The sequence below is a fragment of the Pelobates fuscus genome, chromosome 4, assembly GCF_036172605.1.
Source record: "Pelobates fuscus isolate aPelFus1 chromosome 4, aPelFus1.pri, whole genome shotgun sequence".
Classification (NCBI taxonomy): Eukaryota; Metazoa; Chordata; class Amphibia; order Anura; family Pelobatidae; genus Pelobates; species Pelobates fuscus.
In genome coordinates, this window is record NC_086320.1 from 376,390,394 (window position 1) to 376,409,582 (window position 19,189).

General features: G+C 45.4%; 1 protein-coding gene across 29 annotated transcripts in view; it reads left to right on the top strand.

Moving 5' to 3' along the window:
- OBSCN (obscurin, cytoskeletal calmodulin and titin-interacting RhoGEF) overlaps positions 1 to 19,189 on the top strand; it is a 344,733-nt gene that overhangs the window by 293,507 nt on the left and 32,037 nt on the right. For all 29 annotated transcript variants that reach the window (XM_063452748.1, XM_063452749.1, XM_063452760.1 and 26 more), the window contains 4 exons: positions 3,926 to 4,053; positions 14,310 to 14,422; positions 14,726 to 14,894; positions 17,477 to 17,558. In XM_063452748.1, the coding sequence (XP_063308818.1) occupies positions 3,926 to 4,053; positions 14,310 to 14,422; positions 14,726 to 14,894; positions 17,477 to 17,558 (492 nt within the window). The remainder of the gene's footprint in view (positions 1 to 3,925; positions 4,054 to 14,309; positions 14,423 to 14,725; positions 14,895 to 17,476; positions 17,559 to 19,189) is intronic.

A 19,189-nucleotide genomic window follows, 5' to 3' on the forward strand; every position in this document is an offset into this window, starting at 1 on the left:
GGGGGTAGTGACATGGGTTAGGGGGGGTTGAGGGGCAGTGGCAGGGGGTAGGGGGGTAGTGACAGGGGTAAGGGGGGTAGAGAGGCAGTGACAGGGGTTAGGGGGGTAAAGGGGCAGTAACAGGGGGTGTGGGGGAGTGGAGGGGTAGTGACAGAGGTTGGGGGGTAGAAGGGCAGTGGCAGGGGGTAGGGGGTAGTGACATGGGTTAGGGGGGGTTGAGGGGCAGTGGCAGGGGGTAGGGGGGTAGTGACAGGGGTAAGGGGGGTAGAGGGGCAGTGACAGGGGTTAGGGGGGTAAAGGGGCAGTAACAGGGGGTGTGGGGGAGTGGAGGGGTAGTGACAGGGGTTGGGGGTAGAAGGGCAGTGGCAGGGGGTAGGGGGTAGAGGGGAAGGGGGTAGGGGCAGTGACAGGGGGTTGGATGGGGGCAGTGAGTGACAGGGGGTAGAAGGGGGTGGGGTGGGGGGGCAGTGAGTAGATGGGGGTGGGGGAGCAGTGAGTGACAGGGGGTAGAAGGGGGTGGGGGGGCAGTGAGTAGATGGGGGTGGGGGAGCAGTGAGTGACAGGGGGTAGAAGGGGGGTTTATAAATACCTGCCCTGGTGGTCCAGTGGGCGTCCTCTCTCTTCAGTCTGCAGCTCCGCTGGGAGTGAGCTGCAGACCACATGGTGAGTCTCGCGATCTCCAGTCAGGGCGTTGCCGCGGCAATGCTCTGACAGGCTGGAGATCGCGAGACACCTCAGTCTGCAGCTCACTCCCAGCGGAGCTGCAGACTGAGGCCGGATCTCTGTCAGGACAGACTGACAGGAGGGGCCTCGCACCCGGCGGCATTGTGGGCACGCCGCCGGGCCCCCTCCTGTGTCGGTTCGAGGACCCGACATGTCAGTCTGCCCAGAGGCAGTGCAGCACGGAGGTGTGATTAGGGTGTGCCCAGGCACACCCGGCACACCCCGTGCGCACGCCTATGATACTGGGATACACACTGGCATCTATCACCTATATCTCCCTCAGTGTAAAGACACAATGTTCACATCAGTGAAAAGTCATCCTGGCCATCTCAATAGAGATGGGATTAGAGAATCATCCCTGGCTCCCACACATGTTAGATGCACTGTGTAGGTTAGGTTACAGTTAGTTATACTGGGTGGGTTTATATTATTAAAGGGACACTCCAGGCTCCCACACACGTTAGATGCACTGTGTAGGTTAGGTTACAGTTAGTTATGCTGGTGGGTTTATATTATTAAAGGGACACTCCAGGCTCCCACACACATTAGATGCACTGTGTAGGTTAGGTTACAGTTAGTTATGCTGCTGGGTTTATATTATTAAAGAGACACTCCAGGCTCCCACACATGTTAGGTGCACTGTGTAGGTTAGGTTACAGTTAGTTATACTGGGTGGGTTTATATTATTAAAGGGACACTCCAGGCTCCCACACACGTTAGATGCACTGTGTAGGTTAGGTTACAGTTAGTTATGCTGCTGGGTTTATAGCATTAAAGGGACACTCCAGGATCCCACACACATTAGATGCACTGTGTAGGTTAGGTTACAGTTAGTTATACTGTATGGGTTTATATTATTAAAGAGACACTCCAGGCTCCCACACATGTTAGATGCACTGTGTAGGTTAGGTTACAGTTATACTGGGTGGGTTTATATTATTAAAGGGACACTCCAGGCTCCCACATACATTAGATGCACTGTGCAGGTTAGGTTACAGTTAGTTATACTGGGTGGGTTTATATTATTAAAGGGACACTCCAGGCTCCCACATACATTAGATGCACTGTGCAGGTTAGGTTACAGTTAGTTATACTGGGTGGGTTTATATTATTAAAGGGACACTCCAGGCTCCCACATACATTAGATGCACTGTGCAGGTTAGGTTACAGTTAGTTATACTGGGTGGGTTTATATTATTAAAGGGACACTCCAGGCTCCAACACATGTTAGGTGCACTATGTAGGTTAGGTTACAGTTAGTTATACTGGGTGGGTTTATATTATTAAAGGGACAATCCAAGCTCCCACACATGTTAGATGCACTGTGCAGGCTAGGTTACAGTTATACAGGGTGGGTTTATATTATTAAAGGGACACTCCAGGCTCCCACACACGTTAGGTGCACTGTGTAGGTTAGGTTATAGTTAGTTATACTGGGTGGGTTTATATTATTAAAGGGACACTCCAGGCTCCCACACACGTTGGATGCACTGTGTAGGTTAGGTTACAGTTAGTTATACTGGGTGGGTTTATATTATTAAAGGGACACTCCAGGCTCCCACACACGTTAGATGTACTGTGTAGGTTAGGTTACAGTTAGTTATACCGGGTGGGTTTATATTATTAAAGGGACACTCCAGGCTCCCACACACGTTAGGTGCACTGTTTAGGTTAGGTTACAGTTAGTTATACTGAGTGGGTTTATATTATTAAAGGGACACTCCAGGCTCCCACACACGTTAGATACACTGTGTAGGTTAGGTTACAGTTAGTTATACAGGGTGGGTTTATATTATTAAAGGGACACTCCAGGCTCCCACACACGTTAGATGCACTGTGTAGGTTAGGTTACAGTTAGTTATACTGGGTGGGTTTATATTATTAAAGGGACACTCCTGGCTCCCACACGTTAGATGCACTGTGTAGGTTAGGTTACAGATAGTTATATTGGGTGGGTTTATATTATTAAAGGGACACTCCAGGCTCCCACACATGTTAGGTGCACTGTGTAGGTTAGGTTACAGTTAGTTATACTGGGTGGGTTTATATTATTAAATTAAAGGAACATGTCAGGCTTCCAAATTACTTTCTTGGAGTAATGTATTGTATCTTACTACAATAAGACATTGGAAGTAAAACCTGATAATTGCCAGGCACAACATGCCCTTTAGCAACATAAACAACCCCCTTAATATATCTTGAGTTTTAATATGTAATTATCAATATAACTTTGCCTCAATAGGAAATCACAAAACATCACCTAAAAGCCCATAACATGTATGAGTGGCAGACAATTGAGGTTAATATGATAAATTGTATCATCTGATTAAACCCCTTAATATTTATAGCATAACGAAGACAGTGGCCATGTGCGTATAATAACATATCAGAATACAAGCCCCGAGGGAAGAAGAGAGATGGAGGATATGATACACCTTCATATTTGCAGAGGAGTGAAGTTTAAGGGACATATTAAAATATATCAGATTATAAACCCATAACATGTATAACTCAGTTGGTTAATGCCTCACTGAAAGTAAATGGATGACCACTAGAGAAAATGACAGTGAAGGCAAAATGGTGGGCAGTTTAGGAACAACATTACAAGACACTTTTTTACAGGAGTGTTGAATGGGTGGAACAGCCTTCCAGTAGATCTGGTCGGGGAACATATTATAGTGATTGTTACAATTTCTCCACGTTAAGCTCTTATAGCAAATCATAAAACACTGGAGATTGTAGATAGGTAATAAGCCAATTTTAGGTAGGTATATATGTCAGTAGGTTCCTTTCTGCCACCAATGTTAATACAGTTTAATATAATCATGAAGACTATTTAATTTGAGTTTCTGAAATGTGGTTCTCCTGGGTTGAAGATGAATTTCCCTTGATATTCTTAAGATTCCGTGTGTTTGCATAGTGTAACAGAGGATAAACTGTTAAAGAGAAATCTAATGCTAACTAGCTCAAGTTGGTACGGAAGCGGCTTAACCCCCTCTATCCTGTCATACACACTGTGCTGTGATGTGCTGCAGGCCCTATTACAAAGCTGACAGGCTTAATAACATGCTACAAAAAAAAAAAATGAATATAGCAGAAGTGAGGTAGGATGTCATTCTCTCTCCTCCCGTGAACAGATTGCTTGTCTTAGTCACATACTGGTTTAAAAATAGCTCTTGTAAAAAGCTGTTCCCTTCCCCAGGCTTCAAATGGATGCAGCGGACTGGTACCTGAGAAGATCAGGAGGACAGATCTGGGATGTACACAGTCAAGTTTACATCGAAACCACAGAGAGGACCTGCTTTCACCTGAAAGATGATAACGCAACAAGTAAGTACACTGTGTTCCGAGCCAGCAGCTGCCACCCTCTCTCTCTCTCTCTGTTATAGAACGGCGAGCGACAGATTTCTCAGGCAGATAGTGGAGGGAAAAGGATGGTCTGTGTTTAAACCTCGCTTGGGCAAACCAGAGAACACAAAACAGTATTATTTTTATCGGGAAAAATCCACCTTGTCAACTCACTCCTAGATTTTAATAATGTATCATTCCTCACCTTAAATAACGCTGTGATGAGTGATTTCAATATAAACATATTTCAGCAAATATCGGTAGAATACAAAGGTTACAGTTTGAAGAACAGGTAGTACACAACACTGAGATCTGTTCCACAATAGGAGATCTGAACCCGAGGACAGAGTTCAGCTTCCCTTAGATGGGAGGACATGAGCTTTGAAGGCTTCTCATTGGTATTCAAACAGTTAACGTGTAGCGAGTCGTGTTGTATTATGGTTAAAGGCATCTAAATGTTTTCGTGAATTTGCAAGAATTGCCTCCGGGTTCCCTTTAACAAACAGAGTATTAGGTTCTTTCAGGTGACTGGCAGAGAATTATGGCAAATGTGTCTGACAAGATATTGGCTGACAAATGTCGATGCAATTCGTAGCTTAATTGGAAGTAATGGAAAAGCAATTGATAATTTGATATTTTATGGTCATGGATTGATTAGGAGTTTTGTGAATTTCTAAGGTTTCCTAAAGCAGTATTGCCAAGATTGGATCTTATTTATCAGAATAGGTTTTATTTATTTAATAATGCACGTAAGGTGTCATGTGACAGATTAAGTTTAAGCTCCAAAATGAACGCTTTATGGCTGCTGCCAATGTTGACTGCTGTCCTGGTTTTATATCATAATTAATGAGTGGCATGTAGCATTGAGAGCAAGTTAGGTTACTAGTGGCGGGCAGTGCCAGCTTCACCAGGTAGGTAAACAATCTCACAATATCATTCAGACATACAGCTTTGCAATTAAAGCTATAATGCTCCAAGACATCTTCAGGTAGAAGCTGACATTGAATAGAAACAAAAGCTGCATGAATACTGCAGAGAAAAATCCAAGGTCGTCTCAGGGTCGTAGGACAAATTTTATTCGTTGTGATCACTATTATTTATTTATAAAGCACTGATTCACTCAGAGAACAGCTTAGAAACGTGTGCACATAGCGGAAGCACATAAAATAAATAGAAAGCAAGTTAAATCTGAATCTATATATATGTGTGTGTGTGTATATACACAAAATGGACAAAAGTATTGCGGCACCTAACAATTACACCAACAGGGACTTTTATTACATCGCATTTTAAATACATAGATATTAAGATGTAGTTGATTCCCTGTTTCAGACTTTAAAAACTTCCACTATTCTCTGAATGCTTTCTCAAGATTTTGCCCATTCATTGAGTAGAGCATTTGAGAGGTCAGGGAAGGGATGTTGGACAAGAAGGACTGACTCACAATCTCCATTCCAGTTCCTCCCAGAGGTGTTTGATGGGATTGAGGTCAGAGCTCCACACCGAACTCATTCAACCATGCCTTTATGGACCTTGCTTTGAGCATTTGGGCACAATCATGCTGGATTATAAATTGCACAATCCTGCACACACACTCACAGACACTCACTGAAAGACAGACAGACACACACTCACTGACAGACACACATACACACATTCACTGACACACACACTCACTCACTAACATTCACTGACACACACTCACTCACATTCTCTGACAAACGTACACACACATTTTTCCCCAACACTCACAATTATTATTATTATTTTTTTTTTAATTAAATCCATCCAGCCTCCCTACTTTTGGGATAGCTAGGTGGATTTTTCACCTAGGGTCCAGTGGGACCTCGAGATACAGCCCTGCAAGTGTTTGTAAATGCCGACTACATGGCTAGGTGCTTGATTTTATACACCTGTGGCTATGGGTCTGATTGAAACACCTGAATTCAGTTATTAAGAGATGTGTCCCGATACTTCTGTCCATAAACTATTCTTTATATTTAGGAGCAATCTACCAGAAAATGAACGATTACAGTGCCTTGTACAGGGAAGCAAAGGGATTTTATTAATTTTGTGCATAAGTACTTGTTTCTGTTTTGGGTGCTCAATGTCTTAAAAAATGCCAAGTTCAGCTACCTGCTCGTAGCATTGGCAATCATTATTTCAGCTGATGTCTGTCTTCTATAATTGGACCTGGTCGAATGGCAACTCAGCCACCACCACAATTTTAGAATTTACAACATTGGGAGAGTGGGAGGGGGGGCTTTTTTTGTCAACTCCCACGGTCTTTATATTAGATCTCCACCTCATTAAAGAATTACATCAGTTTTCTTGCAGTGTTTTTCCCCCGAGTTTTTATATATATTTTTTTTAATTTACGAGAAAGGAACTTTTAGATGTTTATTTTGAAAATTGTAAAATGTCAATTAAAACAAATTTTGTTAATATATTGATGCTCCCAGATCACTTTAACTCTCAGCCTTCAGTTATTAAACATCTTAATGATCGGTCACACTCGATTATGTAAATAATTAAAACAGATTGTGTGCGTTATTTAATGCAGCTTGTTAAGGGAAGTCCTGAATATCTATTGTTATGTAATAGGATAGGTACCAAGATAGACATGTCCAGGTCACATTTTAGAAATAAAAATGTCTGTATGTTCCTCTTTGTGGTTAAAAAAACTATATACGAAAAAAATAATATTACAGTTGTTACATTTGAGATAAGATCATCCTTTATCCAGGACATAAAAGATGGGTTATTTATAGTGATGTCGCAAACGTAAAATTTTCTGTTCGCGAACGACGAACGTGAACTTCCGCAAATGTTCGCGAACGGGCGAACCGGGCGAACCGTCATAGACTTCAATAGGCAGGCGAATTTTAAAACCCACAGGGACTCTTTCTGGCCACAATAGTGATGGAAAAGTTGTTTCAAGGGGACTAACACCTGGACTGTGGCATGCCGGAGGGGGATCCATGGCAAAACTCCCATGGAAAATTACATAGTTGATGCAGAGTCTGGTTTTAATCCATAAAGGGCATATATCACCTAACATTCCTAAATTGTTTGGAATAACATGCTTTAAAACATCAGGTTTGATGTTGTATCGATCAGGTAGTGTAAGGGTTACGCCCGCTTCACAGTGACAGACCAAACTCCCCGTTTAACGCACCGCAAACAACCGCAAATAGTCCATTTGCACAACCGCAAACTCCCCATTTGCACAAGGTTGGATACCAAGCTAGCCATGTCCCGTTCCTTGTCCTCACTGATTTCATTGAAGGTCTCTTCCTCCACCCAGCCACGTACAACACCAAGGGTCTCCGAAAGGTGACAACAAGCCCCCTGTATTTTTTTTTTAAATGTACACTACTGTTACACCAGATATGAGTTGCACTGGTGTGACACTGTGCCCTGGCAGGCCCTGACACGCACACGTGTGAAGGAAACTGACTGCTATTATTTCACAGTCAAATTTCTAGTTTTTTTTTTAAATGTACACTACTGTTACACCAGATATGAGTTGCACTGGTGTGACACTGTGCCCTGGCAGGTCCTGAAACGCACACATGTGAAAGAAACTGACTGCTATTATATTACAGTCAAAAAAGTTTATTTTTTTTTTTAAATGCAAGCTATTGTGACACCAGATATGAGTGGTGGCACTGGGAATGTGGGCACAGTATACGCTGTGAGCCTGACACACACGCTGGCAGGCAGGCAACTGCAATTAGATTACACAGGGGAAAAAAAAACAGATTGATGTTCTAGCCCTAAAAAGGGCTTTTTGGGGTGCTGTCCTTACAGCAGAGATCAGATGAGTCCTTCAGGACTGTAGTGGACACTGAATACACAAGCCTAGCTATCGATTTCCCTATTAAATCAGCAGCAGCTACACTGTCCCTCCTCTCACTAAGAATGCAACTTCCGGGGGGCGGGGCCTAGCTGTCATGGAGGAAAGACGCACTTCGTGTGAGCTCCCTCAATATCTCACTTTAAGCAGCTATCAACAAGCAAATTTCACCCCAGAAGGGGATGACCCAGCAATGTTGCTCCTACCTGACCGACCCGACATGCTTAATAGCGGTCAGCATCTCGACAGAGTCTTACTTACCTCCGCATAGCAAGTGTGGCCTGGTGCTCACCGGGCGGGAGAGGCGGCCGATCTCCCGATCCTGGGATGCCCAGGAGCAGCTACTTCCCGGCAGGAGCTCTGTTACCCCCCCACCCCCCTGTCGGACCGGTGGGGGTTATCCCGGTCCACCCCTGAGAGGCTGTCTGGAGCTAATGGACGCACAGAGCACAGCCGCCCAGGCTGACATACTCATCTGCGACTCTCCCAATATGGCGGCAGCCGCGTGTCCTCCTGGTACCAGCAAAGCATGGCAGGATATTGAGTCTAAGCTGGACAGACACTTTAATCAATTTTGGAAGCAAATAACAAGCAGGGAGCCCCAACAAGCTCCACCACAGCCCCAACAAGCTCCACCACAGCTAAGCGAAGCAGTCCCTATTAAAATCCACCAACGCAAAAGGCGTCGAAGACGGGACCGGAGGCACAAACAGAAATGCAGAGCCTGCCCCATGTCAAGCACTCGCCTCCACCTTAAGCCACCACAATCCCGCACCGGACGTGCAGCACCACCGGGACAGATCCGACCACCCGACAAAACAAGCTTCCACCACCTCAAGCCGTGAACCCGGCACTCAGCCAGAGACTTGCCTTTGTTGTTCCAGGTATCAGGGACTCCCAGGGTCTGCACCTGGCGCCCAGAAGGGATTGGATGAGCACAAGCAGTAAACAGCAGCCTGCCAAGCATGTCCCACTATAGCTGATCCTCCACACCATGCCTTTGATCACATGAACCGCTCTCTGCACATTAACTAATCGTAAAGTAGCAAGCGTTTAAACATGTCATTATTTCACCTCCTAAAGAGTTTATTGTCGTAGTTCCTTACATGCCTTTACCTTAACCGTTCATGTATTATGTTATTCACTAGTCTCATCTCATGGGGCGACTCACACTTGATTTATAACTAGTGGTGGAGCTGCTGATATAAATACACAGTTGATAACGTGCAAGCTACACTCTAAACATGACAGCCATCTTTCACAACAATGTACTGCTATATACTCATACCCTCAGTGCAACTAGCCATGATATACGCACGTTCAGCCTAGCATGCTCAAATATAACACACTTCTGTCTAAAAAAAAAATATATAAAAAAAAAAAAGAATGCAGCTTCCGAATGAATCTAAAATGGATGCTGTCCAGGAGGTGGGAGGGTCTGGGAGGGAGGGTCTGCTGCTGATTGGCTGGAATATGTCTGCTGACTGTGAGGTACAGGGTCAAAGTTTACTCAATGATGACGAATAGGGGGCGGACCGAACATCACATATGTTCGCCGTCCGTGGAGAACGCAAACAAGCTATGTTCGCCAGGAACTATTCGCCAGCGAACTGTTCGGGACATCTCTAGTTATTTATTTATTATTATATGGTAAATTTTTTCCTATATTTTGTTTGATTAAAATAATTTCTTGCATCAAAAATTACTTACAGACTAAACGGGCATTCTATGCAAAATATCATACCTTTCCCATGATCCTTTACATTTTTACCACCCAGAGTCTCCCACTTCCCAAAAGTTACATTCTCTTGTGTTCATGAACTAAGGCAGTGATGGCGAACCTATGGCACGCGTGGCCATAGGTTCACCATCAATGCAGAGTAGGCACCTGCCTGCCCGAAACGGCAGGCGCCTACTCTGCTTCCGGGTCGGGAGGCAGAGGGAGGGATCTGTGATGCAGCTCCCCTGTCCTCCCGCGCGATGCTGTGTGGAGCGTTGCCGAGCGTTACCATGGCAACGCTCCACACAGCATCGCGCGGGACGACAGGGGAGCTGATTCACAGATCCCTCCCCCTGCAGTGCTTACCACCACCGGACCACCAGGGATTGCTGTGCCGCCCCCCCCACACTTCGTTAAAGGTAAGAAGGAGGGAGGAGGGGGGGTACTGACACACAGCACCCCTACCCCCCAGCAGTACCCCTACTCCCCACAATAGTACCCCTACCCCCAAGCACCCCTACCCCCCAGCAGTACCCCTACCCCCCACAACAGTACCCCTACCTCCCCAAGCACCCCTATCCCCCCAGCAGTACCCCTTCCCCCCCAGCAGTACCCCTACTCCCCCACAGCAGTACCCCTACCCCTCACAACAGTACCCCTACCCCCCCAGCACCCCTATCCCACCAGCAGTACCCCTACCCCCCAGAAGTACCCCTACCCCCAAGCAGTACCCCTAACCCCCGCCAGCACCTCTATCCCCCAGCAGAAAGCCTACCCCCCCTGCAGTACCCCTACTCCCCCCAGCAGTACCCCTACCACCTCAGCAGTGCCCCTACCACCCCAGCAGCACCCCTTCCCCCCCACAGAACCCCTACCCCCCACACACAGTACCCCTACCCCCCACAACAGTACACCTACCCCCCACAGCAGTACCCCTACCCCCCACACAGTTCCCCTACCACCCCGCAGTACCCCTTCCCCCCAAGCAGTACCCCTACCACCCCAGCAGTACCCCTACCACCCTCAGCAGTACCCCTACCGCCCCACAAAACCCCTACCCCCACACACAGTACCCCTACCCCCCACAGCAGTACACCTACCCCCCACAGCAGTACCCCTACCCCCCCACACAGTACCCCTACCACCCCGCAGTACCCCTTCCCCCCCAGCAGTACACCTTCCCCCCCAGCAGTACCCCTACCCCCCACAACAGTACCCCTACCCCCCCCCAGCAGTACCCCTACCACACCCAGCAGTACCCCTACCCCCCAGCAGTACCTCTACCACCCCCAGCAGTACCACTACCACCCCAGCAGCACCCCTTCCCCCCCACAGAACCCCTACCCCCCACACACAGTACCCCTACCCCCACAGCAGTACACCTACCCCCCACAGCCGTACCCCTACCCCCCACACAGTTCCCCTACCACCCCGCAGTACCCCTTCCCCCCAAGCAGTACCCCTACCACCCTCAGCAGTACCCCTACCGCCCCACAAAACCCCTACCCCCACACACAGTACCCCTACCCCCCACAGCAGTATACCTACCCCCCACAGCAGTACCCCTACCCCCCCACACAGTACCCCTACCACCCCGCAGTACCCCTTCCCCCCAGCAGTACACCTTCCCCCCAGCAGTACCCCTACCCCCCCAGCAGTACCCCTACCCCCCACAACAGTACCCCTACCCCCCCAGCAGTACCCCTACCACACCCAGCAGTACCCCTACCCCCCAGCAGTACCCCTACCACCCCCAGCAGTACCCCTACCCCCAGCAGTACCCCTACCCTATCACACACAGTACCCCTACCCCCCAGCAGTACCCCTACCCCCCACAGCAGTACCCCTACCCCCCACACAGTACCCCTACCCCCCACACAGTACCCCTACCCCCCACACAGTACCCCTACCCCCCAGCAGTATCCCTACCCCCCAGCAGTATCCCTACCCCCCAGCAGTACCCCTACCCCCCACAGAACCCTTACCCCCGCCCAGCAACCCTACCCCCACACAGCACCCCTCTCACACACATTACCCCTCATACACACACACACAGCACCCCCTACACACACACACACACAGCACCCCCCCACACACACAGCACCCCCCCACACACACACAGCACCCCCCACACACTTACACAGCACCCCACACACACTTACACAGCACCCCTCATACACAACCCCACAACACCCCCACACACACACGCACCCCACACACACACACGTACCCCCCACAAACACACGCAATTGCTGTGTTGGCACTTTAAGGGAAAAAAAGTTGGCATGTATTGCGGTTTGGGCACTCGGGCTCAAAAAGGCTCGCCATCACTGAACTAAGGCATTATTGAGCTGGAATAAAAATTAACACTGACAAATTAATGCAAAAAATCATGGATAACCCTGATAAAAAATATGTACAGACCCCTATATGTGACTTTACTCTAGCAGATTTAATGTCAGTATCTTTTACTAATTATACAGGTATATAATTAGATAAACAACTCTCTAGTGACCATTTGAGTCAAAAAGTATATTTTTTCTTTTTAGTCGAAATTTCTTTAAACTGGATTTTCTCTATTTTGGTTCCACCGCGTGTAAATGTAAATGAGACTAATTGAAATTAAAGGGGGAAAAAAAATAAACAAAACCGAACCACTGATTAAAAAATAGCTGGATTCAAAAGCAGATGTTCCAATTCCGCTCTAATGCTTCTTAACGTCGTCATCATTTAAACATTGTAACTGTGCCATGAATGTAATCCTCGATCCCAGGGAATGAGAACGCTTCATTATAATGTCACGGTGTTCCCTCTGAATCCTCTGAATAATATTCTGTTTGTGCAATATTCTCTTGTTTTATATTAGCACATTAAAGTGTTATCCACGCAGGCTGAGTTAATGGCGCCACGTTCTCGCTGTAATGGAAAATTTACTGAACACTTTCTGTGTGAGACATTATTGTGTACGTTGATGCTGTTCAGATAATACACCTGATCAGAGATTAGAATTAACACTGTGAGTACCAGCCGGGTAATCAGTATCTTATAATCAGAGGCTGCAGTGCCCATACCCATCTGTAAGAAAGCTTTCTACTTACACAGAAACTATGGATTGGGATTAGTCTCTTGGAAAATAACAAGTTATTTATTAGTTTAAAATGTCTGAAAACTGCAGCCTTTTTTATCTGCATTTTGCTCGTAACTGTAATAATTGTTGGTGTCTGTGTATTCAGTAGAAATGTGTTTAGTCCGGGAAGTAAGGTGTTTAATGAACAAAGTGTGAATTAAAAATGATTTTCATTCAGATTCATTGATTTGTTTATGGACAAAACTATTAGTCACAAGTTTTGGGGTTCATCTTGTGTGTGTACCCCTGAAATGAGAGAAAACGTAATGTATCCTCTGTTAAATGCTTTCTAAATGATTTATTAAATAACAGAATTTATTTCCCTAATTGTATTAAGGTAACGTCTCAGACCTGACTAGCAGGAGGCTGAGCTGAATCAGAGATCTCAACTTCGGGCTCCCAGAATACTGTGAATGCAATAGATTGTCAGAGACTGGTGGCAGTTGTAGTTCAGCGACATCTGGGAGCCGGAGTTTGAGATGCTGCACAAAAAGCTCAAAGCTCTGCAGAGGGGAGCTGAGGGCTCTGCAAGTACTCAGCACATAGCTCTGCAGGGAGAGGGATACACTGCTCTGCAGGTAGCAAGGAGCAATTCAAAGCTCTGGCACAGCAAGACATCAGTATAAAGCTCTGCAGAGGGGAGCTGAGGGCTCTGCAAGTACCCAACACATAACTCTACAGGGAGAGGGACACACTGCTCTGCAGGAAGCAAGGAGCAATGCAAAGCTCTGGGCCAGAAAGACATCAGTACAAGGCTCTGCGGGGTGAATGGGGACAGCTAAAAGCTCTGCTTACGTGTAGGACAACAAGAGGAAGAACAAATAGAACGAGGAAGTGAATAAAGGGAAAATGGATGGATGATGTGAAAGATGGAGGAATAGAGGAAATAGCATGAAGCGCTACACACTATATTCTTCTTTTTATTATTATTATTGGCATTTAAATAGAACCAAATGTTTCCACAGCACTTAACAATAATATAAAGGATGGAATTTATCAATAAATGAGACAAATTATTACAGATTGTGACAGGAACAATAGGTTGATGAGGATCCTGCTTGAACGAGCTTACAATCTGGAGGAGGTGGGGAATAAAAACACAATAGGAAGGGCAGCGAGGGGACAGGAATCAGGTGACAGGTGGGAAGTAGCAGAATTGGAAGGTGAGAGTGAAATAGAGACTGGACCCACTAATTAAGTCGAGGGAGTAAAGAGACTTACATTGGGAGTCCATAAAAGTCTGATGAGGGAGTCAAGCTGCTCCGTAAGAATGGAGTTGCCCTCGAGAAGTCATTTAAACTTAAGTTAACAGTTTGGGTATGAGAGGCAGACAGGAGAAAATCACAACAGAGCGGAGCGGCCAAGTAGATTTTGTGAGAGCTTTGTAGGTAAGAGTTAATATTTTGTATTCAGTCCTAATGGAAGCTAATGTAAAGACTGACAGAGGGGTGACGTGTGAGAGGAACGACGGGATTATTGAATATTGTAACAGCTATAATTTATGTATAACGTGAGACATTCTTTGCCCACAGAGCCCCCATACATGCAGGTGACCATAGAGGATGTGCATGCGCGCTGCGGGGATACAACTCAGTTTGATGCTGTGATTGATGGAACGGCACCACTTACTGTTACCTGGTACAAGGTGAGTTATAAAGCATGCTCATTTCCATCACTTCTTATTAGGACGTAGAACTTCTTCCCTGCTCTACTGAGACTGAGAGCAACAGACGAGATTAGGGAAGATTGTTATTGCCTGCCGGAAGTTTCCTGAACCTCCACTTGATCAACAGATTAAGATGGTTTCACATGAGGTGCATACTCTTTGTAGAAGCTGCTATCGCAGATCATTAAATATTTGTTAAAAATTTTAAGCACCTGGATATAGTATTTGTCCCAAGAGCTGATCTGAGTGTTAAACGGGCCCCGCACTGCTTTCTTCTTGCAGAACAACATCCTCATACAAGAAAGTGACCGAATCCAGGTGGCAAAGGAAGACAGAAAATACTCGCTGGTCTTGTGTAACACAGAATATGAAGATGGAGGCGTGTACACATGTGTGGCACGGAACAAGGGTGGCGAGGTTTCCTGCAAAGCTGAGCTTGTTATGCATGCAGGTAATATTTAATAACACTCAAACATACGGTTATATTATAAGAGCATCGCTTTGGGAAATCCAGACTCTTAGATTTCACCAGTTTGCTGCATCTAGTGTTTCAGTTTGATATGGAAATATTGGTGAACATGTAAAAACTGCCATAGTAAGGTTAATATGACAGCAGCCATCAATCTTATATGAAGAGTCTATTACACACATCTCGTTTGATTAGCCGAGGTCAGAAGGTCGCTGGTTGAACTGACTTGCTATTTGCAGTAGAATCATAATATTGGATGAATTACAAATAAAATTACTAATAGCAAACGAGGTGCATTAAAGGATCGCTACAACATGTATTCCTGACCCTATAATGTTAAGCCCACCATCTGAGGAGGGGCCATTTGGAGGTGTCCCTAGGAGGGATGTAATTGCTCTCTTTTCTCTGAAAAGACAGTGTTTGCATGGAAATGCCTGCATATAATAATTATACTCACTAGAACAACTACATTAGGCTGTAGTTGTTCTGGTGACTATAGTGTCCCTTTAAGTGCAATAATTGCAAATCACATGAAATGAAAATAGCATCCATGAGTCTTGTAAGGTGAGTGAGATCCCGATTTATAGGCAAATCTAAGAATTAAAGAGACACTATAGTCACCAGAACAACTACAGCTTATTGAATTTGTTCTGGTGAGTAGAATCATTACATTTAGGCTTTTTGCTGTAAACACGGTCTTTTCAGAGAAAATGCAGTGTTTAAATTACAGCCTAGTGATAACTTCCCTGGCCACTCCTCAGATGGCTGCTAGAGATCCTTCCTGGGTCATGGCTGCCTAAAATGCATCCAAACATTCAGTGTCTCCTCCCTCTGCATGCAGACACTGAACTTTCCTCATAGAGATTCATTGATTCAATTCATCTCTATGAGGAGATGCGGATTGGACAGGGCTGTGTTTGAATTGTGCTGGCTCTGCCCCTGATCTGCCTCCTTGACAAGCTCAGGGTTTTAACCCTATAGTGCTCCTTTAAGTTATAAAAGGCCATTTTGATAAATGGGGTAATCCCTGCCTCTTCCCGGTGTAATCATCTTTGTAAAATATACCAAGCTGTTTTCTTCATGTGAACAAAGTAGAACCAGGCTGAGGTTCTAGAGTTTACTTATTGCTTGTGCCCACCAGGAACCAAAACAATTTATCCTTTTGGCTTAAAATATTAAGTGTAATGTTTTCATGCTCAGTATAAAATTGGTAGCATTCTGCATGTTAACCCCGCCTCTTCAGTCCTACTGCCAACATTCTAATCTACTTCCTTCTTGCTGGACATTGTACTTGTGTACAACTCTCTCTTGTACATGTCATCAGAGAGCACAGAAAAGCTTACTGGGAATTGTAGTTCAACTAACAGGTTTAAAGTTTAACTACAAATTCCAGAAATCCCTGATCCATGCAGAACAAGACAATGAGCTTAGATCATCTACTAAACAGACCCTTCCCATACTGTTTATCGGATGCAGTGAAGGGTTAAACATGTACAGTTCAGACTCCAGTGAGCAGAATGAGAGGCTCCTGACTGGCCACGCTACTTCCTGGAGTGGACAACGTTCATTGCTGATCGTGTAATGCGTGGGGATTTGCACAAAATAAGGAAATTAAGAGATTATATGTATTTTTTTATTTTTACTGTAACAACCTTATGGACTTCATACACCACCGATATTTTCTACAATAAGGATATACCTGAAAGTGTTTTTGTTTTTTCAAAAAACTTTGATGCCTTTTATGTTTTGTATTTTATGTACATTTTTTTCCATTTTTTTTTTCTTTTTCATTTTGCTTTTTTGCTAGTGAGTAGTATTCAGTAAAATCTACAAATCCACTGCTTGCACATTGAATAGTATGGCCTTTATCCTGCAAATGATCTGGACTTTATGTTAGTTGATAGCATTAGCCACTGTAGCTCTCAGCTATTCAGTTTTATGTGGAATTGCAATCTGATTTCTCAGTTTAGGGATGTCGTTTCGGTGACAGCTTACTTTTAATTGTGATGGTTTCTTTTGGTTTGTGTAGGGGTGACTCATTTGCACACTGTTTGAAAGTTTGTTTGTTTTTTTCCTTTTTTTAATGCAACAGGGTTTTCCCCTGGTAGTATATATACATCCTTCAAATACTATATTTTAGGGGGTGGGGACATAACGTAAATCTTGAGCAGTAATTTCTCAGTCTTTTCTCTTAGTGTACTTAGTGTGCATGGTTCAATAGTGTTCGATTGTATGGATATCATTTTGGGGCGTTGGGGCTCCTTGAATCTGATGCAGCTGTTTATACAATTGGGTTGAGGATTTAAGGGGGCTGGTCACAAACGGTTGGATTGGTGTGGTGCCCACCCAGTGTGTGTCTGAATCCTGTCTGTTTAATTATTAACAGGCGCACACATGCAGATATTTTTTATTAACAATCTGCAGCTGAAGCGTATGAGTTGTTCCCCTCCCACATTCTCAGTCAGTTCCTTATTCCTTTCAATTGTCCCCGTGATAGAATTCAGAGAACGGTGGAATTTGCTATCTATTGTTTGACAGCTGAAATCATATTCTATCTCTTACAGGGAGAGACGAACAAGTGTCAAAGAAACCTCAGAAAAGAAGGAAGCTCAAATCTTTCTTCGAGGTTAAGGAAGAAATTGGGAGGTAGGTGGAATATAAATGAATGCAGAATCCCACGTTGATGTTTGATTGATTCCCTCAGCGAGCGGGCCATGTTGACTTTCTAGAGAGAATACAGGAGGGATATACTAACCTCTGACCATGGCGGTTAAAATGCGTATTCTTGTAATTCTCACATTGCTCTGTGTGCTAAGACTGAAGAGTTATGAAGAGTCACAAATGGAATTAATGCAAATAATGTTCCAGGTCAGGGGTGTACAAAGCATGCTGTGTGATGTGGAATAGTTTCACAGGATAAAACTCTTCTGATTTCATAGTTTTCTTAAGGAATTAAATTGCTGAAACATGTTAAATGTATAAATGTCTGCCTGTCTGTATGCCTATCTGTCTGTCTGTCTGCCCATCTGTTGGTCTATCTATCGACCTATCATTTATCTATAATCAACTTATGTAATTATCTATATCTGCCCGTCTATCTATCTATCTGTCTATATCAGGGATGCACCAAAACCGAAAATCCAGGATGCCCTTAGCTGAAAACCAAAACCGAAAACGACTTTTTCCCCCCAAAAAAGGGAAGGGGGTGACAGTGACTGAGGGAGGGGGTGACAGAGCGACTGAGGGAGGGGGTGACAGAGGGACTGAGGGAGGGGGTGACAGTGACTGAGAGAGGGGGTGACAGTGACTGAGAGAGGGGGTGACAGTGACTGAGAGAGGGGGTGACAGAGCGACTGAGGGAGGGGGTGACAGAGTGACTGAGGAAGGGGGTGACAGTGACTGAGAGAGGGGGTGACAGAGTGACTGAGGGGAGGGTGACAGAGTGACTGATGAAGGGGGTGACAGTACCTGAGGGAGGGGGTGACAGAGTGCCTGAGGGAAAGGTGACAGCGACTGAGAGAGGGGGTGACAGAGTGCCTGAGGGAGGGGTTGACTGGTGACTGAGAGAGGAGGTGACAGAGTGACTGAGGGAGGGGTTGACTGGTGACTGAGAGAGGAGGTGACAGAGTGACTGAGGGAGGGGTTGACTGGTGACTGAGAGAGGAGGTGACAGAGTGACTGAGGGAGGGTGTTAGTAATACCTTTGCTTCCCTGGTGATCCAGTGTCCTGGCTCCCTGGTAGTCTGGTGGTGTGTCTCTCCAGTCTGCAGCTCCACCCGGTGTGAGCTGCAGACTGTGGTGTATCTTGCGATATTCAGAAGTCAGGTTACCATGGCAATGCTCTGATTGGGCAGAGATTGCGAGATATAGCACAGTCTGCAGCTCACACCCGGCGGAGCTGCAGACTGTGCTGGCTTTCTCCCCGGGCAGATGGGAGGGGCCTCGCACCTGGCGGCACACAGGGCAAACCGCGGTGCCCCCTCCTGATTTTCGTCCGATTTCCCCTTTTTCGTCCGAAATGGGATAGGCCCATTTCCAGCTGAAAATTTTGTCAGACAAAATTTTGGTTCATTCCTGCTATCTATCTATCTATCTGTATCATTTATCTATGTATCTATCTATATCTGTCAATCTTATCTATCGGTCTGTTTGACCTATCTTATTTGTAAACAAAGCAAACCAGAATCCTTCCTCCTCATGGTAAACCTATGAATAAATTTGATTTTAAACATTGAATGCGTTAGGTATTTTTGCTTTCTCCCCTTATATGGGGTTGT